The 23,231-nt window shown below is 54.4% G+C and overlaps 1 protein-coding gene across 1 annotated transcript in view; it reads right to left on the bottom strand.

The window, feature by feature from the left end:
* The window catches only part of EMP2 (epithelial membrane protein 2), a 29,723-nt gene that overhangs the window by 2,994 nt on the left and 3,498 nt on the right, over positions 1 to 23,231 (bottom strand). The window contains exons 2-4 of the mRNA XM_059415333.1: positions 5,326 to 5,468; positions 3,233 to 3,323; positions 1,158 to 1,304 (exon numbers count right to left, since the gene is read on the bottom strand). Of these exons, the coding sequence (XP_059271316.1) occupies positions 1,158 to 1,304; positions 3,233 to 3,323; positions 5,326 to 5,403 (316 nt within the window). The 5' untranslated portion in view covers positions 5,404 to 5,468. The remainder of the gene's footprint in view (positions 1 to 1,157; positions 1,305 to 3,232; positions 3,324 to 5,325; positions 5,469 to 23,231) is intronic.

The raw sequence follows: 23,231 nt of genomic DNA, 5'->3' as shown, positions 1-23,231 counted from the left end.
GGCCAGAGAGGAAGCACACTTGAGCTCTGATTATTGGCGGGTGTTTATTTTAGTCCGGGTGAAAGAGCACTGTTGCTATTTCATCGCAGGGCAGAGCTGCCCACTCTGTATGGCTTCACTTCCCGCTTGCGGCTAGCGGAGCCCGATTTTGCCTGGGCAACTGGAAACCCAGCCCATAACTGGTCTAAGGCCACGGGTCAGCCAGACAGAGAATAGTTCAGGGTCTGTGCGCCACATACAACCTCTGTTCCAACTACTCAGCTCAGCCGAGGTTGCGGTGGCTGCGTGGACATAGCCGCAAGCAGAATGCAAATGAATGGGCGGGGCTACGATCCAGTAAAATGTTACAAGACCAGGCAGTGAACCAGATTTGGCCTGTGCACCATACTCTGCCAACTGTCTCCCACCCCCAGGCAATCCTGCTCCTGTTTATTTCTAATATGTTCCAGTTCTGGCCACAGAGAAATGCTTCAGTGAAAAATACTACTCCCTGGAAAAAGACAGGGAGGATAAAGCACTTTTTTTTTTTTTTTTTTTTTTTTTGGTTGCTGTGCTTTCCCTTGTTAACTGCTTCAGATACTGTTAGGTCAGGAGGAATGTTTGGAGCTACAGCAGCCTTTTGGGGGCCATGAGGAAGTCATCGCTGACACTCTGAGGATGAAAGCATCCAAGGGTCAAGTGGAGGTTCTTGCTGCTGCTGCTGGGCTGTCAGACCCACAATGGACCTTCCACCTTCAAGCTTTTTGTTGTTTCAGAAAAGCAACAGTCTTTGGGGCTGAAGTCATTGTTAGTTGGATTTTCCTCTTACTTGAAGTCAAAAGCATCCTGAGTGAATCACCAACGGACGTTAGTGGCAGGATGAGGTCAAGTACCCTGATCTTCCCTGGGGAACCTGTGCCTCTTCCCTCCGTACCAAGATAGCCCATTCTTGATGGCAGCTCCTGCTTACCCTGCAGATCTTGGCTGAGGCTTCCTGTCTCCGGCACGGCTGCTCTGACCCTCTGTCTAAATCCCAACTCTGAGGTATAAAATGTTAGGCCACAGCATGTCGGCCGGCTTCTCCTTTCCAAAGCCTCACCCGCTGCACGGCTCCTGGCTCCTGCTCACGGTGGCCGGGAAGGGAACGCTTATTCCAGGAAGCCCGTCGCTGTACTTACATGACATGAGCTGGATGATGGAGGTCAGCACGAACCTCTCTCCCTGCTTGAGGCGGAAGAGTTGGAGCACAAAGATGAGGAAGGCGATGCAGCAGAGAATGGTGGACAGGATCATGGTGGCCTGGACCGCCTGCATGGTGGGGTAATCTGTGGGGAGAGGGCAAGACAGCGGGACTGAGGACCGCAGACCCCTGGGCCCCTCAGGTGGGCAGAGTGATGGGACAGCTCCAGAGTCGGGGATGATGGGAGGCAGAAGTACGTTTGCACAGTATGAGCACCAGAACAGCCAAGGGGTCGTCCCAGTGTCCCCTCCCCCAGTGTCCACCTGTGGGAAGTCAGGATGGACGGGTCAGGATTAGGGGTCTCCAGAGGGACTCTGGGAATCTGGGGCTCACAGGGTTGAGTGACCTTCAGAAGTGCTCTGGGAACTACCTTATATGCCCTGAAAAGAAGAGAGTTACCCTTGTGACCACTATTTAGGAAAAAGAGAAAAGGAGGAGCTCCCTTTTGGAGAGCAGGGGTCTGCAGAGGGAAGCCTCAGCAGAGAAAGGAGCCGGTCTCAGATGGAGGCCACGGCACTCGGGGAGGACACAGTGGAAGCCCCACGCTGCGGGTGTAGAGAAAGGATCAAGGACACAGACTGGAACCACCTGCATGGCTCTCAGTTTCCTCCTCCAGAACACAGGGATGATAACAGCTCCCCCCGCCTCAGGCAGGGGAAGTGGAAGGAATTCATCCATGCAAGGATTTTAGGGGGTGCTGCCAAGAGGGGAGTCCCGGGTAAGGGCTGAAGGTTATCACCAGGATGCAGCTAAGAGAGGTAAGGGGACAGTGGCTGAAGTTGCCCAGGAAAACCTACGAATGAGCCTTCTCCTTTTTTCCGACTTTTGCCTGAAATTGACAGGAGGGAAGCGTGATTCCTAAATCCTTCACGAAACGCTTGGAGCAACAGGTGCTGGTCCATCCTGGCCACATGTGGGGATCACCCACAGGGCACCCAGGCCCTTGGCCCATTCCTTATGCTGAGGAAAGAAGCTTGACCACCTCCTGCCGACACACACACACCGTATGACTCTGTCTACACAAAGTCCAAGAACAGACAGAAGGAGACGAGGGTGACAGAAGTCAGAAGTGGTTGCCCTTGGGACAGGGGAACTTTCTAAGGTAGCAGGAAAATTCTCTATCTTGCTTTGGATGGTCGTTATGTGGGCATATATGTAATTGTCCAAACTCTATAAGCTGAAACCTTAAGAAGTACATTTCTTATCTGTAAATTATAGCTGCATGAAAAATACAAATCCAGCACACTACACAGAGAGGATGTAGGTCAGAATCAGAATCTCCGGTGTTGGAACCAGGCACAGGGGCGAGGTGGGTAAGCTTCCTCCAGGCAAGTCCAACATGGGCCCAAGGCTGGGACCCTCTGGCTAAGAGTGGTGTTTCCCAAATTGGCCCAATCTCAGAAATCACCTGGAGGCTTGTTAAAAATACAGATTCCTAAAAAAAAAAAAAAACCCAAAAAACAGACTCCTAGACCCCTCTCCCTGAGATGAGGGCACAGTGGTTCCAGGGCGGCCACCAGGAATCCGTATTTGGAATCCCCCAGGGGCAGTCCAAATACAGCTGCTGCAGATCGTTTCCATCTCCTTAAAATGAGGCTATCGAAATCCTATCCCCTGACGGGATGGCCCCGGGACACGGAGCCTCTAGGGGGTAAATCAGGTTGTGAGGGTGGAGGACCGGTTGGGCTCTCTACCCTCCGCCCTGTGAGGCCAGCGGCCGCGCACCAAGAAGAGAGGCTTCACCGGACGCCCGATCTGCCGGCACCTCGAGAGACACAGAAGCTCTCCTGGGTCCAGGAACAGGGAAGGGAAGTGTGCCCCCAACTCCGCTGGGCCCAGCACGCCCCCAGCCTCTGGGTTCTGCACACCCCTCCTGTCTCCAGCTTGCACAGAGCCCTCGGCCAGGCCCCTCTGGGGGACCCCAAGAGTGCAAGGGCGGGCGTGAAAGCAGCGAACGGGGGTTCGCTATCCACAGGGAACAGCTAAGGGGCGCTGCACCGGCTCACCACTCACCCTGATAGCTCGCATCGATTTCTGTACAATTCGTGTTGTTGACACACACTCTCCAGACGTCTGCAAAAAACTCTTCTCCTACCCACCAGGCCTGTAAACACGGAAACACAGTACAGGCCGTTGGTTAACCAAGAAGACACTCCTCCTACTCGGCTTCGAGGCACAGTGGTCGGTCAGTACTCGGGACCCGCGCTTCTGTGTCTGCCCTGTGCATGCAAGTCACCAGGAGTCGGTTAAAATGCAGATTCTGACTGAGAGCTCTGGGTTGGGGCCTGGGATTCTGCATTTCCGACAGGCTCCCCTGTGTGGGGGGTGGCTGAAAAGTAAGACACGGGCCGGGGACTGGGCCCTCCCAGGGCACAGGGGCACAGACAAAGCTCATAGGGGGTCACAGGCATGCACCGCGGTTAATCCAAAGAATTACAGGGGTGAAGTCTCGGGGGCAGGTGGTCAGAGAGGCTGAAATCTAGGGGCAAGGCCTAGTACAGAAGGAATGATCAAACAAAACCCTCCTCTTTCTGTCCAAGTGTCTGCTTCTTCTTTGTGCTTCTGAGGCTCCCTGCCCAGTGGGCCCTCTGTACACCATCCACCCACCCAAACACAGGAATCTCCCTCTCCCATCCTCCTGTCCACCGACGGTCGCTGAACTCCCACCATGTGCCAGCTACATATCAAGTGCAATTCCTAACTCCTAACGACACCCGCTGACTCCCTGAGAGGCAAAAACAGGGCTTGTATCTTCTCAGGAGTGCACAGCAGCACAGACACCCAAGGGCCCCCGAAGGATTAACGGGGGCCTGGGCTGATGCTTTTTGGCCCCTGAGGTCTGTCCGTCCCTTTCACCGTGTCTAGGACCCTTTCAGGATCCCACAGGGGTAGAGGCAAGGGACACTGAGAGGGGCTCGGAAAGAACATTCACGGTAGTGAATTTATGTCGCAGACCGTGGGGTCCTCTGGGTAATGGCAGGCCCAGTGCCTCGAGCCACAGTATCAGTGTGAGAGCTCTGCTCTGGACACTCACTTCCAGAGCCTTCAGGAACTGAAACTGATCACTGCATTTACCTGCCTGATGAGATCGAGGGTGGGGAGCGGTTCGAATCCCAGCTCTGCTGCTTATGGCTGCCTGCACTCCACAGGGCTCACTCCCTACAGGGCAGGTGTTGTGATGGTCTGTTTGTTATGTGATGATAAATTAACAGGGGTCCCAGATGTAAGCAGAGCTGGTGGCCACTCGTGAGGTGCACCTGGGGACTCTGGGAGCTGTGTTTCTGACTCTAAATGCCCCTGAGGCTTAACTGATCGGGATTGAAGCCAGGCTTTTGGATCAAGTGTGGGCCACTGAGGACCTCGGTACAAAGCTTCATTTCCTGCTGGGACAGACAGTAATCTATACCAATAGATTTTATCAAATGCATCCTTGCCATATGGCTGGAAGTTCAGTACTTAAGTAAAAAGTTCCATTTTTCAGGGGAGCCTGGGTTATCGAGAAAGTTCCAAGCATGAGCTTTGCTAGGGAGGACTCTCAATTGGGTTCCTGATTTGCAAGGGCAGGAGGGGCAGAGATCACCTGACATGGGTCACCTAGGGGATCCAGGGCAGCGGTCGTCCACTGAGGGTGGTTTTGTTCCCCCTCAGGACATCTGGCCACGTCCAAAGGCATTTTCGGCTGTCACAAGTAGGGGTGGGAGTGCTTGCCATCCAGTGAGCAGGGATCAAAGATGCTGCTAAGCATCCTACAGTCCACAGGATGGCCCCAGAGCAAAGAATGATCTATCCCCAAATTGCTGAGGTTGAAAAATTTATCTAGAGGAGGGTTTAATCCAAGCATCATCCTCAAAGAGCTCCCTACACCCCAGCCACCACGCCAGGCTCTGTCTGGGGGTGGGGGGGGGAGGGCATCAGGGATGAGAGAAGCCAGGTCCCTGCACACCCACACTTGATCATGAGCGGCTCCCAACCTCCACACGGAGGCCGAGTCCTTGGGCCTGAGCAGAGATGTCGCCATAGGGAGGACAACCCCATATCCTAATCAACTAGGGGAAGTTCTGCAGAATCCAGGGGTTGTGGGATGACCGGAAGGAAAGGGAACTCACATTGTCGATGGTGGCGACGAACAGCAGCGCAGCAGAGGTGATGTGGAAGATGATGATGAAAGCCAGAAGCACCAACATTTTCACCGGGCGCGGCGGGGCGAGGAGTCGCACTTAGAGCCCAGAGAGACAGAGAGAGAGACACGCTAAAGGGGGGTGCAAAAGAGAAATACATTCGTCAATGACAGAAAAGAATTAAATGAAAAACAGGCAATTTTTAGTGGGGTTTTAGAAAATCAAAAAATGGGGCACCTGGGTGACTGTTAAGCATCTGACCCACTCTTGATTTCCACCCAGGTGGTGATCTCAGGGTCATGAGACGGAGCGCCGTGTAGGGCTCCTCACTCAGGAGGGAGTCTGCTTGGGAGTCTCTCCCTCTCTCTCTCTACCTCTCCCCACCCTCGAACTCACTCTTGTTCTCTCAATAAATAAAATCTTAAAAAAAAAAAAAAAGGCGAAAACCACTCTTCTCATCATTCCTCATCTGGAGAGGATTTACTGCACAAAATCTGGCAGGAGGACCTGCCCCTGGTTGCATCTAGAGCCAAATATTCCTCGCGGTGGAGGACAAGGGAGGACCAATTCGAATCTCGAATTCAGAAAAGCATCGGACCTCTTTCATAGCTTCGTGCTCCGTAAAGGCGCCCGGGCAGGAAGGAAAAGGACTGCATTTCCCAGCTTCCCCTGCGGGCAGGGTGGAGCCTTGTGACTGACTCTGGCCAATGGGCTGCAAGCAAGGCAGGCAGATGTCATTTCCAGGCTGAAGAGCAGGTGTGAGTTCTCCCACATCCCTCCCCTATGACGCCGTTAGCATGGTGCAGCCCAATTCCTCGAAGTCTTCCACTTTGGACAGATAGAGTGATGAACAAATAATTCCTCTGGATGTTAAACCACTGAGATTTGGGGGTATTTTTTTTCTTTTTTCTTTTTTCTTTTTTTTTTTCTTAACTATGGCTAGACAGTCTCAATAATATGCAATAGGAAGTGACTGCAAAGTGAGATTGGAAATCTGGCTAAACAACTGGGGTAGTAGCTGGTTTTTAGAAATGATGCTGGAGAGCTCTTCAGAGGGTGCCAAAGGCATTCATCCATGAGGGCTTGTCCCATGTATGACCATGCTTATTCTCACTCGTGGAACTCATTATTATTCCTTCATGGGGATGGACTCTTGTGGGCTCACACAGAGTGACTCCATAAGACCCAGGACTCCCTAACACCCAATCAGGAGCCTTGGCTGCAGAGCTCAGCCTGGGCGGTCCCAGCTGTGATTCTGCACGTCATCAATTAGAAGAACCCAACGAACCAGCTCAGAGATTTTTCCAGTTCTTCTTAAAAGGACAAATACTCTTTTATTGATGCCTGCATCATTCTTTTAAAAAAAAAATTTTTTTTTTTTTTTAGAGAGAATGAGTGGGGGGAGGGGCAGAAAGAGAGGGCGAGGCAGACTCCCTGCTGAGTGTGGAGCCAACATGGGGACTCAATCCCAGGACCCTAAGATCATGACCTGAGCTGACAGCAGATGCTTAACCAACTGAGCCACCCAGATACCTCACACCTGCATCATTCTTAAATGTCATTATAGGCTGCTCCCAAACAGATTTCTGACCTTTGTCAAAGAGCCAACCTCATCGGGAAGGGCTATAAACGCCAGGGTGATAACAGACCTCATATGTTATCCACTTCAGATGACATAAAAGCATATGGACACATAACCAAAACTTTCCAGAAGAGGGGGGAAAGGCTGTAACTCAGTTTTCTCCAAAGTGTGGAACTCAGATGCTATAGGGCATGATTTTTGGTTGGAACATTGGTTGATACGGCATTAAATAACACTGAACCACAGAGTGAGAAGGTCCTCTTCTAATCCTTCTGAGTCCACCAAAGAAAAAGACCCAGTTTGGTGCTAACCTGTCTCAAACACCTGCCATTTAAAAAAGAACAAAAGAGAAGAGCAGAAGAGAGAAGGAGAGAGAAAGAAAGAGGAAGGAAGGAAGGAAGGAAAAGAAAAAGCAGAACTTTAGGTAGGTCAGTGTAGCTAGAATTTAACAACGTCGTTTAGATTTTAATACGTTCATTTTTAAGGTTCTTCTTATAAGAAGTAAAGCTATTTATAGACAAATTTGAAATTTTGAAAGTGAGTCATTTGAGAAAAATATTATGTAAATAAAAGGAATGGTGGCCTTTAACGTTAACAAAAATCCTGAGGCTGGTTCTCAAACGCCTAATTCTGCGAGGCACTGCTTTAACACCTGGAATTCCAGACATTAGCAAGGGGCTCCTGCAGAGAAAAGAGTTAAGTTTTTACAAGAGGTCTTGAGCCCAGTGTAAGAGAAAGATCAAGGGGGGGCGCATACAAGGGTGGCTACAGATTGGTTTGAACTGGTAGATGTCCAGGAAAATGAGGACATAGAGAAGCAAATGCCAAGTACTTAGTGCTCCCCCACGATGACGTCTGGACCTCCTGTAAACACAAAATGCGGGTAAAAAGAACTTGTGCACCTAGGACATTGCTCGTGACCTCATCAGGGGCTTTGGAGGACATCGTTCATAAGTAGAAGAGATCCCCAAACCTTTAAGAGGGGCCCTTTGCTGCTGCGTCTTTACACCAGGCGTCTCTGTAGCTACTATCCCGGAGGCGACTGTCCCGCCTCCCTTCCTCCAGGGAACCAGTCTGCAGGTTTGCCGTGCGTCCCCCCAGGAATAGGGGCTGGGTGGGAACACTAATTCCCCACTCTTCAGGTTTCCGTGTGGAGGGAAGAGCACCAGAGTAGCACTTCGGCCTCATGCCCCGCCCTTCGCTCCTGATTGGAAGGGGTCCCACTGTCCCTTTCTGGATTGGTGGAGCTCGGGGGTTAAGGGCGCGCTGCGGGCTGTGCTCTCCCCCACACCTCCTCCCTCGCTGAGGGACGCGGGAGCGTTTGCTCGCGCGGAGCCGGGCGTCTCCCTTTCTTGGGGGCAGGGGGTGTCCCCCTGGGCTGATGGCGGGCGGGGTGTGGAGCCGAGAGCCCGTGCTCCAGCCCGGCTTCTCCCCGCACCGGTACCCCTCCAGCATGACTCCTTTTCAGCCGCTGCACCGCCTCGCCGGAATGGCCGCCTGCCTGGCGCCGGCCTGTGAGGCCGAAGCGGCGGTCGGGGGCTCGCCGGTTCCCACGGATGGCCCCTGCGGTCCGCTCCGAACATTCTTCGACTTCAAGCTGCACTGCCAGTGGACATCCTTACGTTTCTTTTTCTTCTCTTTCACGTTTTACTTTAAACGATTCTCTGCTCCCAAGGTGGGGCTCGAACTCAGGGCCCCGAGAGCAGAGGTCGCAGCTGCACCGACTGAGCCCGCCGGGCTCCCCCGCTTCCACTCACGCCCCTGCACGCTCGCGTCCGTGCATCTGAGGGGCAGAGTCCTAGAAGCGGGGGTTGCCGGGCGTTAGGACGCGCACCTGCAGCTGACTTGGCTTTTACCCTTTTTGTACTGGGCGTGGCCTCACGGGGTGACGCTGTGCCATCTCCGTTCGCAAAGGTGACCTAGGGCACCCACGTCACCTCTTTGACCCATTCCCGCCCGGAGTTCCGCAGGAAGCGCGATCCTCGTGTCTACACACCAGCCTCCGCCATCTGCTGGGCCCTTCCCAGCGGAGCACCCCTACCCACGACACCACCCCCACCCCTGTGCACCCTCTCTGCAGACCCTGAAGACACGCCGGGCCCTGGGCTGGGGGGGGGGTGGCATGAACACCGGCCCACCAAACCCAAGGTGGCACGGAACTGAACCCTGCCGTTCACAAAGATTTATTTTCCCTCCCCCCAAAAATGTCACACTGAATGCCCATCCCTCTTGGTTCCCTTGTCCTTGTGGGCTTCCGGCGCGGTCTCAGTTCCCCGGAGCAGAGTTCCCTGGAGGACTCCTTGCCACCCTCACCTGGCTCTCCCTTGCACGGTCTAGGTCTCAGGTCAGCACCCCCCCCTCAGAGAGGCACCCAGATCACCTGCTGTGAAGCACCCATGTGCCCCCCCCCCATATGGTCTCTCCTGTCCCCCTGGCTTATTCCAGGGACTTCCATGGGTTCAAAGTATCTCCTTTGTTCCCACAATCCTCTCTCTTCCCATTTGCTGCCGTGCTCGGTGCACAGAAAGCTATTTCTCATCATTCGTAGTTTTAGAAAACGCATAAATGTGCCTGCTCTTGAGAAGCCCAAAGCCCTGTTAGACCAGAGGCAGGAACTGAGACCAGGGAGGGCCACAGCTTGCTGCGATCCCACAGCGAAGCAGGAGCAAGGTCAGGATGGGATCGTGCCCTGACCTCTCCCTCCAATGGCTCTTTCAACCTCACTGGGGGACCCCTCAGAGGACGGGAGACAGTCTGCCAATGTCAGTGAGCATTTCCCAGCGGCCTCTGCCCTGTGCCCCCCAACCCTCACCAGGGAGCACCAGCCGCCGTGCCATTCCTTGGGCCACTTCTTCAGGGGCTGAGCCAGCCCAGGTTCGGAAAGGCCGCCTGGATTTGGGCACGGACCTGGCTGCGTTCGGTGAGCTTTCCAAGCTCCTGTTTAGAAATCAAAGTCTTTTTTTTTTTTTAACAGATTTTGTTTATTTATTTGACAGAGAGAGACACAGGGAGAGAAGGAACACAAGCAAGGGGAGTGGGAAAGGGAGAAGCAGGCTTCCCGTTGAGTGGGGAAGCCCAATGTAGGCCTCCATCCCAGGACCCTGGGATCATGACCCAAGCCAAAGTCGGACACTTAACGACTGAGGCCCCCAGGGGCCCCTAGAAATCAAGGTCTTAAGACTTGCAGAACTTCTCTCTTCAACATACATGTTGAGGGGTGCCTGGGTGGCTCAGATGGTTAAGCTTCTGCCTTCAGCTCAGGTTGTGATCTCCAGGTCCTGGGATCGAGCCCTGCATCAGGCTCCCAGCTCAGCAGGGAGTCTGCTTCTCCCTCTGCCTCTCCCCCTGCTTGTGCTCTCTCTGTCTCTCTCTCAAATGAACGAATAAAATCGTTTTTAAAAAAAATACGTTTCGAATTACATAATACATGTGATGACAAAGGTGGGGGGGATAAAAAACCCAAAGATAAAAGAACCAAAAGCATGTGGTGAAAAACTACAGCCTCTGCCTACACCCCAGTCCAGGCCTCCGGACACAGTCACTTTTAACCCCTTCAGCTGGGCTTTTCCCCAGAGTTCCACATTTCCAAACAACATTCCTGTACTTCTATTTCCTGATTCCTCTGCTGTAAACACTGATTTCCTGTCCCCAGGGGGGTTTCTTTGTCACCTTCACCCCAGGGGGGAGTTTCTTTGTCACCTTTGCCCCAACCCCCACACCTGCCCACTCCCTCAATCTCCGCACCGCACAGTCTGGCTGTCCCCACGTGGATCACCGCCCTTGACCTTATATGACGATGCAACTGTTACAAACTACAGAGCACATCGTGGGGCTGTGAGGGCTTCTTCTCTTCCCCGAAGAACCCCTCTTGTCCTTGGTGTGGCTAGCTGGGGCTAGCAGGGGCTCCGTGGGCTGTCCACACATCTTTAGCTCTCTGCAAAATTGTATCACTCTGAGCCCTCAGTCGCTGCACAGCAGGTGCTAAGCAAACGCACTGTCTCGGTTACAAGCCCGTGGTCGGACGTCCCGTCCCTCGTGGGGCACCCGATCCAGGCAGGCCTTCCTCTCTCCCAACCTGGTCCCCTCTGCTCCCAGCCTCAGCAGCTGCTACTGAGGACCAGCAAAGTCGCCCTGAACTGGGAGCAGGGCGCGGGAATGCCGGCATGACCCTGAGACATGGAGGAGGGAAAGCAGGTCCCGGCGGCAGGAAAGGGGGTGCTCCGAGGGCTCACCCCACAGGACTCTCCAGGATTAAAGGCGGAGCGGCAGTTAATCATGGCATGTCTTGTGTCAGACCTTCACATCAACCCTGTGAAGCTGGCGGGGCAAGGTATCATTATCCCCACTTTACAGATGAAAGGCTGAGGCTCACAAAGGCGTCAGGTGATTTGTCAAGGTTGGCAGAGATGGATTCCAACCCCCGGATTTTCCAACTCGGGCTCCGGGACATTTTCTGCTACCCTCCCTCCTGCTCCCCATGTTTATGGCTAATGAAAATCACACGGGGGCCTGATCTGCATCAGGCGAGAGGTCACAGGCTGTGTCTGCACCCTTGACCTTCGGCGGGACTTTCCCCAAGCTCTGTAGCAGGCCAGAGGGATCTGGGAAGGCAGCGTCTCTCTGCACTTGTCCGTGAGCCCAGGCTGGGATATGACCAGAGCGTTATTCGAGGGGACCTGATGGAGAACCGCACATAGGTCTCCATTTGCCTTAAAAATAGCGCTTCCTGTATTTTTGATCCTGGTAGCTCACGGGCCCACTGAAGCCAGCGTTGTCTTTCTTGATGTGCTTGAGAGATGGGTCTGGATCCTGGAGAGAGCTTTTCCTTGATCACTGAAAGGATTCATTCAGAAAGGACACAGACTCAGCTCTGTTTGCTACATTTATCCCAACACAACCTGTTTCCACCCGGAAACTCAGGTGGGTCTCGCAGACCCCTCAGCCTTGATTTAAAAGATGCACTGGGAGAACCACGAGACAGTGTCTTGAGACTGAAGGCCTACATGCTCTCCATTCTAGAAAATACCCACAAAAATAATCACATAAAATAATAGCGAACGCAGGACACGAGAGAACTTGAGGTGCAAAAGAATTTTTTTTTTTTTTCAAAAGAAAAAAGAACCAGGAACGGGCAGAGGAAGAGCAGCGAATGGGTCTCTGTGGGCCAGTCCCCTCTGGGGGGACCTGAAGCTGGGGGGGGGCGGTGAAGCATCGGGAGGTGACGGTGGGACTCTGGGAATTCCGTGCACAGAACAGAGTATCTGCAGCTCGGTGAGTTTTAAGTTTGGATGGTGGACGGGATGAGGGACAGCACTCCCCGAAATGTCCAGACCTCAGGGACCAAACAGGACCTGCCAAAAACTGGCATCTCCTTGCTGGCTCTAGGGAGAGATGCTGTCCTGCTTTGCCTCGGCCCGATGTTTGCCTGACATTGTGTGTGTGTGTTTGTGTGCGTGTGTGCACACTATGCATGTCTAGTTCCAGGTGGGGACAAGCCCTTGCTGGTGACTCATCGGCCCTCCCTCCCCTGGGAGCGACACCTCGTTTGCTGCTGATGGTGGGACATCACCATGAGGTCTCGCGGGTGACAAGGAGGTTATGGGGCCCGCCCAGGGCAGAGGAAGGGGCCCTCCTCTCCTCCCCTCTGTAAAAACACCGCTCCCCACTGCAGCCCTGGCTTCTGAGGCTCAAAGGAAGGGGCTCTAGCCCTTGCTGGATTCCGTGCTAGGGAACCACAGAGCCCACTGGCCAGCCTCCCGCGGGGACAACCACGCAGCCCATCCGCTTCCACTCCCACCCTCGGGAGTTCTTCCTACCATTTAAACCACGGCCCATTCTCAGGCTGAGTTGGAGCCCGTTCCCGGAATTGTAAGCAGGGGGACAATCCGGAGGGGTGGAACTTGTCAAAACAGACCTGAGAAGTCTGGCGTCTGGAGGTCCGGGGTCCTTCCCTCGACCCAGAAGCACTCCACCCACAGCTCTGGCTTGAAAGGCTGAGGAGGCTCCGGGTTGAACCCCGGGGGGAGGCAAGGAGGCCCGCTGCAGAGCTGGAGGTGCTCCCCCTGAGCTGGCTGGCAGAGAGCCAGGCTCCTCCCACCACCCACGGTGCTCCGAGGGGCAGCGGCTCTGGCCTTGGTTTTCAGGAAGGCAGAGGTCAGCTCGGCCTCCTGGCCTGGTATCTGGACACCAGCCATACTGGGATATCCAGGCGTCCCAGATGCCCTCGGGCTGGCGGAAGCCCCTTTGCCCTGGGCGGCCCAGCTTTGCGCTCACTGTGGCTGGGGCTTCTGGGCACAGCGCCAACGCTGGGCTGGCGGCAGAAAAGGCAACAGGCGGGACGCTGGGATTTAGCAACGCTCCGGGGCAGAAACCACTGAGGCTGACCCTGCCTGTGCAGGCCCGAGTCTTTCCGTCTACTGGAATAATCATGACCACAGCAGCACAGCAGCCAACATTCAGTGCCTCCGAAGCTCCTACTCATTCCTCACCAAAACACTGTGATGTCCGCACGACAATGAGCCTCCTTGAATAGGTGAAGAAAAGGCTCAGAGAGGTTATGCAACGTCCCCAAGGTCACACAGCTAGTAAAGGCTGGATGTGGGACTGGAACCCAGGCAATCTGGCACTAGAGAAACTACCACGTTGCCCACCCGAAATCTGAATTTCTTTTCTGTCCTGGGGTCCCAGTCCTTTAAGGTCTGATCAGACGGGCCGGAGATCCCGGGGCCACAGGTGGCTCTGGATGCTGGCCAGCACTGCATAGCTTTACTCTAGGCCCTACAAAGTGAGGCACAGGTCACCCAGAGTTCCCCAGGCTAAAAGCACCTCTCTTCACAGCTCGCAAGGTCAACACGTGTCAGTGAGGTGACAGCCCCCCGTCAGAAGGGTGGGCATGGGCTATGATCCCCTTTGCAGCCTAGAAGTTGAACTTGGAGGATTTGCCCAGATCGTGAAATTAGCAGGTGGCAGAACCGGGCTCCAACCCCAGCCTTTCGCTCACTGTTTTTAAAATGGAATGATGACTCCCACAACAAGCACGTATTGAGAATCCACCATGTCCCAGGCCCCTGGTGATGCACAGAAGAGTCAGGCAGGCCCGTGTCCCCTGGGCGCGGCCTGGTCGGTGAAGAACACCAGGGCGGGTGGGTACATAAGCCGACGTGACATGATGCCAGGCGTGCTGTGAAAACACGGAGGAAGCGGGAGCAGCCCTGCGGGGACAGCATCCGAGTCTTCACCGAGGAAGTGACATCTGAGCTGGGTCTCCAAGGGGAGCACGGGCGGTTTGGCAGGAGAGCCATGGGGAGGGTCGTGCTCCGAGGCAGCGCAGCACAAGGGTGAGTAGGGTGTGTGCAGGGCATGGCCTGGGGCTGGGCCAGAAGCGTCATAGGCCTTGGAAGCTTGCACATTGTCCTAGGGCCTGCGGGGAGGGGCAGAAGGCTCTTGAGGAGGAACATAGTGAGACCTGCCTCGGGAAGGAACGCATTCCACGGTCAGAAGATGGGTTAGGAGGCGGCAAAGGGGGGCGCCTGGGTGGCTCAGTCGGCTCCGCATCTGCCTTCGGCTCAGGTTGTGATCCCAGGGTCCTGGGATCGAGTCCCACATCAGGCTTCTTGCTCAGCGGGGAGCCTGCTTCTCCCTCTGCCCCTTCCCCTCCTTGTGCACCCTCTCTGACAAATAAATAAATAAAATCTTAAGAAGAAAAAATAAAAAAAGGAGGAGGAGAAGCAGGCAGGAAAGGGGCAGGTCCTTGGTGAGATACAAGAGCAGGAGCTCTCCAGAGGAGTCACAAAGCCTGGCACTGGGTTTGGGGATTGGGGGCCCCGGCGCGAGCACAGTGGATGCTGGTTCCCCTGATGTGCGTGGGTTGGAGCAGGAGGAACACATTTGCTGGGCAAGGGTGAGCGTGACAGCCCACTGGGAGAGCCAAGTCTCGTAACAATGTGGAAATGTGCCCCGGCAGTGGGGATATGGGCAGGACCTTCCCTCGAGCAAGAACAGGAGCAGCCAGCAAAGCCTCCCCGCCCCAATCACGGGCGTGCAGGTGGGGTATGCAGTTGTACCGGGAAGAAGACTGGGGAGGGGGGCACCAGATGGGGAGAAAGCCTAGAACAGACAGTGGGACGCAGAAGCGGAAGCCTCGAGAGGAGTGATCAGAGAAGAAGGCGTTGAGCAAACTTGCTGATGAGAATCTTACGGACGTGAACTGAAGCCTTTCTCTACTCTTCTCCCATAGCACCTGTCCTGGCCTGATGCTACACTGTCGCTGTCATTGTTTACCTGCGTGTTCTCGCTTCCCCTGCCACTGACCCCTTGTATGGTGCACAGACGGTCCTCCCAGTAGTCGGAACAGTCCCCAGTTTGTAAACGGTGCCCAATAAATATGTGTCCAAGGGACAGCTCACTGGGCCAGATTTCAAGGAGCTGGAGAGCTCAGAAGCAGAAACAGAGCTAGACGTTTCTCTCCAGTTTAGTACTGGAAGGAAAAAGAGATACTTATTGAGGGGTGGGAGCCCCTTCCCAAAGATAAAACTCCAGGCCCAGATGGCTTCACTGGTGAATCCTGACAAACATTCAAGGAAGAATAATACCAACTCTATACAAAAAACACCTCCCTAAAATCGAAGGGGCGGGTTCTCCCCCACCACACCCACACACGCGCTCTCATTCTACGAGGCCGGCACGGCCCTGATACCTGAAGCAGGCAAGACATCACAAGAAAAGAAGAATGCCCACCGACATCCCTCAGGTTCACGAGTACAAAAGATTTTAACAAATTTTTTGCAAATCGAAACCTCCCTTTAATAAGGAGAATCCAGGGGCGCCTGGGTGGCTCAGTGGTTAAGCCACTGCCTTCGGCTCAGGTCATGATCTCGGGATCCTGGGATCGAGCCCCGCATCGGGCTCTCTGCTCAGCAGGGAGCCTGCTTCCTCCTCTCTCTCTGCCTGCCTCTCTGCCTGCTTGTGATCTCTCTCTGTCAAATAAATAAATAAAATCTTAAGAAGGAGAATCCAGGGGTGCCTGGGGGGCACAGTCAGTTGGAGTATCCAACTCTCGGGTTTTGGCTTGAGTGGCGATCTTGGTGTCATGGGATGGAGCCCTGTGTCGTGCTCCCACATTCTCTCTCCCTCTCCCTCTGCTCCTCCTGCTCAAGCTCTCTCTCTCTTAAATAAGTAAATAAATCTTAATCCCCCCCAAAAGGGAGGTGGAATATATTTCTCCACCCACTGAACCCTGGCTGCCCTCGTCAGTTCTTCTATCAATAAAAGGCAGTGAAAATGACTTGAAGCCAAGAGGCGTCACACGCTTCCAATCTCTCTGCTCAGTGACCGCAGGTTCAAGCCTGGCCTGGCCTGCTAGAGGGTACGAGACTGCACAGAGCCCAGAGGAGCCTTACTGGCAAAGACCACGCTGGACCAGCCAGCCCCGGGCCGACCGCCAGCTGACCCCAGACACATGAGGGAGCCCAGCTGAACCCAGCCCGCATAGCCTGCCTGCAGAATTGTGAACTAAATCAGCGTTTTCTGTTTTAAGTCAGTATGTTTCAGAGTGGCTTGTTACACGGCAACAGCTAACCGGTACAGCGCTTTAACAGATTCCAATCTCAAGGACAGAGATCAGGCCTTACCCATGTTCCTATGCCCAGAGCCCAAGGCTACTCAGCAAATATTTGTTGAATATCTGCTAGTTCGGGCAGCTTTTGCAGAAGAGCTAATAGCCGCCATTCTGCCAATGACCATGCCTGAGCCCTCAGTTAAAGATCTCCCTGCTGGCTGCTGTCATCTGAGGAGCTCCCTGTAATTACACCACCCAGCAAACCCACACCCCAGCCCAGAGAGGGTTGGTGGTGTCCCTGCGGGCTCACGTGTCAGCCTGGGGGTGAGGCGGATTTGGATTCGGTGGCTAGGGGTGAAGCAGGTGTCAAACACAGGGCGTCACGCATCCTCACAGCCATTAGGCTGGGGCTGTGTTCTCCTTCACAGAACAGTCTGTATCAGTGCCTTTCAAGCAATCCCTGGGGGATCAGTGGCGTTCATGATCACAGCCTTGTCATCTCTCCTAAGTGACCAGGAGCTGTCCTTTCCGTAAGTGCATTCTGCTGGCAAGTCCGGGACCAGAAATCACTTCCTACAACTTCACCAGGCCGGAGGAACCTTAGACCAATAGGGGATATTTCGGGCACCATCCCAACCCACCAGGCTTAGGTCCATTTCCCCAAATCCATCACTCCTATTCCCGCCTTCAGAATCCCAGGGGTATCCCCATACCCCCACTTGCTCCGACAGGATTCCTCACCTTTTAAGCTCACATCTTTATAAAAGGAGACCCGGGACCAAGACTCACATGGAAAGTCAGCCTTGCCTGCCCTTAATCGAGGGTGCCGGGAGAAAAAACCACAATGAAAACAAAACAACGTGATCAGATGCCCAGCTAGAAACAGTGGCCGCTGAAAACTCATGACCAAGGCCAGCTGTCTCTTCTTGCTGAAACAGGATGTCACATGTGTTTGGGAAGTGTTAAAGACAGGCCAGCACAGCACTGAGACTTTCTCCTTGGAAGGCGAGGAGGCAACTCTTAAAAGGGGATGATTTTAAAGGGGTTCTATTTTATGTCATGCTATGTGTCTGTTTTCCCTAAAGCAGCTGTGATCGTCAGTTGGGTGTGTCCACCGTGTTGAGCCACCGTATTTGTGTGACGGTGTTCTTTGCAAGGGACTGACGTCTAAACTGGTGGGCTTTGAGAAAAGCAGATTATCCTCCCTCCCACGGTGGGCCTCATCCCATCAGGTGAAGGCGTGAATAGAACAGAAAGGCTGACTTTCTCCAAGCAAGAAGGCATTCAGTCCATAGATGGCCTTCGGACTCGAGCTGCGGCATCAGCTCTTCCCCAGGTCTCCAGTCCACCAGTCCACTGTGCAGACTTTGCACTCACCAACCTTTATAATGATGTAAGCCAATTCCTTAAAATAACTCTCTCTCCAGATGCACGTCCTGAATTCGTTCTGTTTCTTGGAAAACCCTGACCAGCACTGCATCTCCCCATCTCGGTTCCCCACCCATACAGATTCATTAACCTGAGAGCTGGCAGGCCAGGCCCCTTAACTGGGGGGTCAGGAGAGGGAGAAGGACAGGAAGAGAGTCCCTCCGTGAAAGACTCAAGATCAGGGTAGATGCTGAGCCAACTGGGGAGTGAGCATGGCCATGAACTTGGAATGGCAGAGTACCATTTCCCCGCCAGGATGCCGGGTGCCGGGGGGCGGAGGATGGGCTGTGAATGAAAAGCCATCCCCCACATCCCTTGCCTTTCTGACTGGGGCACCTTTGATGACGTGGCATCTGCAGCTATGACACCGTCGAGCCGTGGAATTGGGAAACTGACCCCAAGCGATGAGAATCGCGAACTCACGCAGTCTCAGTGCAAAGGCGCTGGGTCATCACGCGGCCTCCGCCTGCCCCCTCCTGCATTCTTCTCCCAGCGTCCAGTTTCCATCCGCACATGTCCCGGGACTGGGGACCTCGCTGCTTCCCGACCCCGCATCTGATTACTGGGCCCTACAATTCAGAACAAGCTTTTCCGAGACTTCATTTGCCTGTCCCCTTCTCGAGGTGGGCAGTGGGATTCTACCGCCTATTGGTCCTTAAATAAACCCACTCTCTAAGAGAAATAAGTGTGTTTTTAAAAGCTGAAGCGGAAAATCAGCCTCATTTGCCACAAATAGAGATTGATTGAGGAAATAAATACCTCTCCCCCCGCCCCCCACAAAAGCCCACAAGTTCTGGCTTCCATGCTGCTGTCTGTCAAAGGGCTGAGCGGGAGACCCGCTCTGTCTGGTTGAAAAAGGCACATGAGGTCGGAAAGGCACGGAACATGTCAGCCCCAGCTAAGATGTGCTTGCGGTGGAATCAGAACCGTTGAAAGAGAACTGAAAAGGGGACTACGTTCTCACAAAGTGCTTCAATACCATTGAACGTTGTGTCCAGAGCCACCTGAAGTCACACAGAAATGCTTGGGTAGCCCCTACCTAGGGGCCAGCAGAGCATGCGCCCCCCCCTTCCTTCCATACACACCCCCCTCCACCCACTCAGCTGGACCAGCCGGTTCTAGAGCCTTCCATGGGTCTAAGGGCCTCAGCCCCTGGGAACCTGCTGGAGATGGATAGGCACCTCACCAGCACAGGCTCCCAAGGCGCCAGCCGGCAGGGACATGACAAGATGAAGCCACTTGGTGCCACTTTGCATGACAGTCTGGTGGCTCTTCATGCAACTACGGCTACCATGGGACCCTGCAATTCCACTCCCAGGGATTCACCCAAAAGAAGGGAAAACCCATGCCCAGATGGGGACGTGAACGTTGACAGCCACGCTCTTCGCAATGCCCAAAGAGATGGGAGCAGCCCACATGGGACAGGCTGGGCCGGGGCTCAGACCAAGTTCCGGGACACAGCTGGGGGGATGCCCTGGGGTGCGGTCCACCAGCCCTGAGGCCAGGAGCATGACCTTCTGGGTGCCTCCAGAGGGGTGGGGGTGGGGGGTTCTTGAAATTCTCTGGAGCAAGGGAAGCTGTGTATCGTCAGCAGCCAAAGCTCATGGCATCGGGGGGGGGGGGTGCCTACCACGGAGGAAAGGGCACGTGCATGGGTCCCCACCGTGCAAGGACACCGCCGCTCTCACTCCTGCCCTGTGTGTCAACACCTGTACTCCACATGGCCCGGCACTGTCTTTCCAACCATCAGCTTAGATCGATTGAATCTTTAAATGGGTATTACTCCATAAAAGGACTGACATTTCAGTAATCCACTTTAAAATAAACGTGAGCACACCCCAGTTTTGAATGCCTGCTCGTGTGCTTGTAGAAACCATCGCCAGAGGCCCGTGGGTGTGCAGACCACACTCTGGGCGTGGCGGTGATGAAGCCACTTTCGGGCTCCGGCCTGGAAGAATGTGACCCCCGTGTCACATCGATATAAATGGACGCCGACCGTGCCACCCGGGCCTGACCCGGCTCCAGGCAAAGCCAGCTGCGGGAGGGAGAGAGAACAGCTGCCCAGCCCCAGTTAATCCCTCACACCCTCCCAAATCTCTCCCCTCCCTTCTCACTCCCTGCAGCCCCGAGCTGGCTCCCCGTCCACCCAGGGGGCCCTCCTTCTGGGACTCCTCCCCTGGGGCCGGCTGAGATGCAGGGAGCCCAAGATGCCAGGTGCCTCTCTCTCTCATGGGACAGAGCTTACCGGGTCCCTACTGTGTACTTAGCTCTGGGCTGGATGCCGGGGGTACCTGGTGAACTCAACAGATGGCGGTCCCTGCGTCCACCAGCTGTCGCCTCCCTTAAGACAGAGGGATCTGTCCTCCATGAGACAGGTTGGGGGGGGCAGCAAGCCCATGCCCGGGACCCTGGTGGCATAGATGGCTAATCTTGGAGGAGGAGCGCCCACCTCCCAGACACCCAGCAGAACATCCGTAACAAAGGAGCTTTCCTGGCCCCAAAGGCCAGGATTATTTCAAGAGGACACAGATGCTGTAAAGAGAGGAAAGAGACGGGATACATCAATTGTAACGTGGTCTGTGGGGTCCACGAGGCTTGGATTCAAAGCCAGACACGGCCACTGGTGGTTTTAAGCAAAAATGTTAAGGCTCCACTCTTCCATCTATAAACGGGAATAATGACCGTCCCTACCTCATAGGTTGTTGTTCATTTTAAACAAGATAAAGGCTATAAAGCCCACGGCCCAGGAGACTGCTTTGCGCCCTGCAGATCCTGTAATAACAGCGCTGCTAATTATTATTCTTGCTCCGGACAACACTGGCAGCATCGAAGTCATTTTCTCCTACCCTCAGATTCCGGCCGACAACACAGGTCCAGACCTGGGTCCTTGTGTGTCTCTGAATGCCCATCTCAGCTCCCGACTCCCAGCCCCCACGGTGTCCTGGACACCTCGCTGGCATTCTCAGAATGGCCCTACTGCAGCCACGTCCTCACTGTGGCCCCCCTCTGCTGCTCCCAGCTCCCGGACAGGAAACCCATCCCACCCACGTGGCGTTCACAGCAGGATGTCCCAAGGGCACCTCGAGGGCTAAGTCCCCATGACCTCAGCCCCCAGCTGACTGCCCAGCCCCGACCCCGACCCCTTGCTCTGCCCGCAGAGCCTCCAGCAGGCCACCCCCCAGCTCCTAAAGCTCCCCTCCCCCAAAGCTGCACAACGCAAGCCGCTTGCGGAATTCAGGGAAGAACATTTTACTATTCTTGAATTTCAGGTACGGAGGAAGCTCTTGGGTCTAGTCTCTGTGGTGTGGATGAGCCTGGAGTCCCTCTGTGCCTGCCTTCCACTGCTGTTCCTCCCTCCGCGTGCCCTGCACTGTGGGCGCCCCTGCCAGCATCTTCTGCCTCTCTTCTCTGTGCCCGGCTGCACACCCACCACCAGCCATCGCTGCTGGCGCATCTCCTGTCCTACGGGCTGCAGGAAAGCCTCACCTGCCGCGCGACCACGGGCTTCCCTGAAACCTCATCTCTCGACCCGGCTCCCGGCACGCGTGTCCTTGCACTCATGGTCCCCTCACTAGACGGCAGCCTCCTTTAAAGAGAGGAGACCTCCCTTTGCTCCCTGCACAGAGCTGTTCAATAACACCCATCGAGATGAAAGCGGGCTAGCCAGCCTCTCCCTCAGCCTTCCCCGAGATCAAGCAAACCGCTTCTGTCTTCATCAATGCACCAACTTCTCCAATACCTAGAACAATGTCCAAGGTCATCTCAGCAGCAAAATGACGCTCCCTAAAGATGGAGAGACTCCCTGGGAAGCTGAGGGGCTAGGAGCGGAACACAGGGGTGTCTCTGCAGAGGAGAAGCTTGGGCAAAGAGCTCACAGCTGCTCCTGGATCGGATGCGTTGTCTTAAGTGTGAACTATTCCGTCCCTTATGCTGACTCCGAAATGTCCGTCACTCCAGACCTAAGATTTTTGCCCCGGGTCACCGCGCTGATTCATGAAATCCCCTGATTACTTAAAGGGTTTTAAAGTTGGGACGCCTGGGCGGTTCAGTCGGTCGAGAGTCTGACTCTTGATCTCAGCTCAGGTCTTGATCTCAGGGTCATGAGTTCAAGCCCTGTGTTGGGCTCCGCCCTGGGCATGAAGCCTACTTAAAAAGAAGAAGAAGAAGAAGAAGAAGAAGAAGAAGGAGAAGGACTTTTAAAGTTGAAAGCATCCACTTTAGTTTCACTCTACCCAAAAGTATCTGGGATATTATGGGTCTGGGCGCGGTTTATGTTTTTTTTCAAAATACCAACTGAGAAAAAGACATTAATTGATCACAAGTAGGCAGAGAGACAGGCAGAGGGCGGGGGGGAAGCAGGATCCCTGCTGAGCAGAGAACCCGATGTGGGGCTCGATCCCAGAACCTTGAGATCATGACCTGAGCCGAAGGCAGAGGCTTTAACCCACTGAGCCACCCAGGCACCCTCCACTGCAAATTTTTAAAATTAATTATTATTATTATTATTATTTTTAAGGGGAGGCCGTTTGCCACATAAGCTGGTGATCAGAAGCGACAGAACAGGAAATCTTCAAAGTGCCTTCTCTACGGGAGTCTGCACTGAAGGACGGAACGGTCCATCCCTCCATCCTCCATAGCAACAACTGATGAAATGCAATGCGTGTATTTCTCCAGATCACCTTGATGCTGAATGTCACACTGGTGACCCTTCCCCCAACCCTACACCTAGGAGTACGAGGAAGCTTCTAGAAACTGAGGTCATCCAACTTGTCCACAGGGGGTGGGAGTGTGGGCCACTTAAGTTCCTTTTTAGGTCAACAGAAGCCCTGCTTCCCAAGGACGGTGAGGGCCAGAGCAATTCAATTATTCTAGTTAATGACGACTCATTAGGTAGATGAGATACTGCGTGAAAAAAACCAACAGTGTCTTCAAATGGGAAAGAGGGAGGGACTCATTTAGCAGGTTCGCCACCAGTCCCCTTCCTCGCTACATCCTACCCCAGGATGGGCCAACATCTCCAGAGTCTGCAGCTGTGCCCGAGAGTGACCCAGTGCCCAGTGGGAAGTGACCCACTACCTAAGCATGGCTTCCTGCCCACCTTGCTCCCATTAGTACGTAAGCGTGGAAACCCAGCATCCCAAGTGGGACCCTGACCCTGGGGACCTGGCCTGAAACCCCAAGGACCAGTCCTAAGCCACTGGGCTCCTGGACACTGAGTCCCTAAATCCAGATATAGTCCCGGTTCTACTGCCAACCTCCTGGGTGATCTTGGGTGACACCCCCCACCACCACTGTGGGTCTCTCATTGTCAGACTGGGACTTCCTAAG

This window comes from Mustela nigripes, chromosome 11, assembly GCF_022355385.1.
Source record: "Mustela nigripes isolate SB6536 chromosome 11, MUSNIG.SB6536, whole genome shotgun sequence".
Classification (NCBI taxonomy): Eukaryota; Metazoa; Chordata; class Mammalia; order Carnivora; family Mustelidae; genus Mustela; species Mustela nigripes.
Note: the sequence above shows the minus strand (reverse complement) of the source record. Positions and strands in the feature narration are given on the sequence as shown.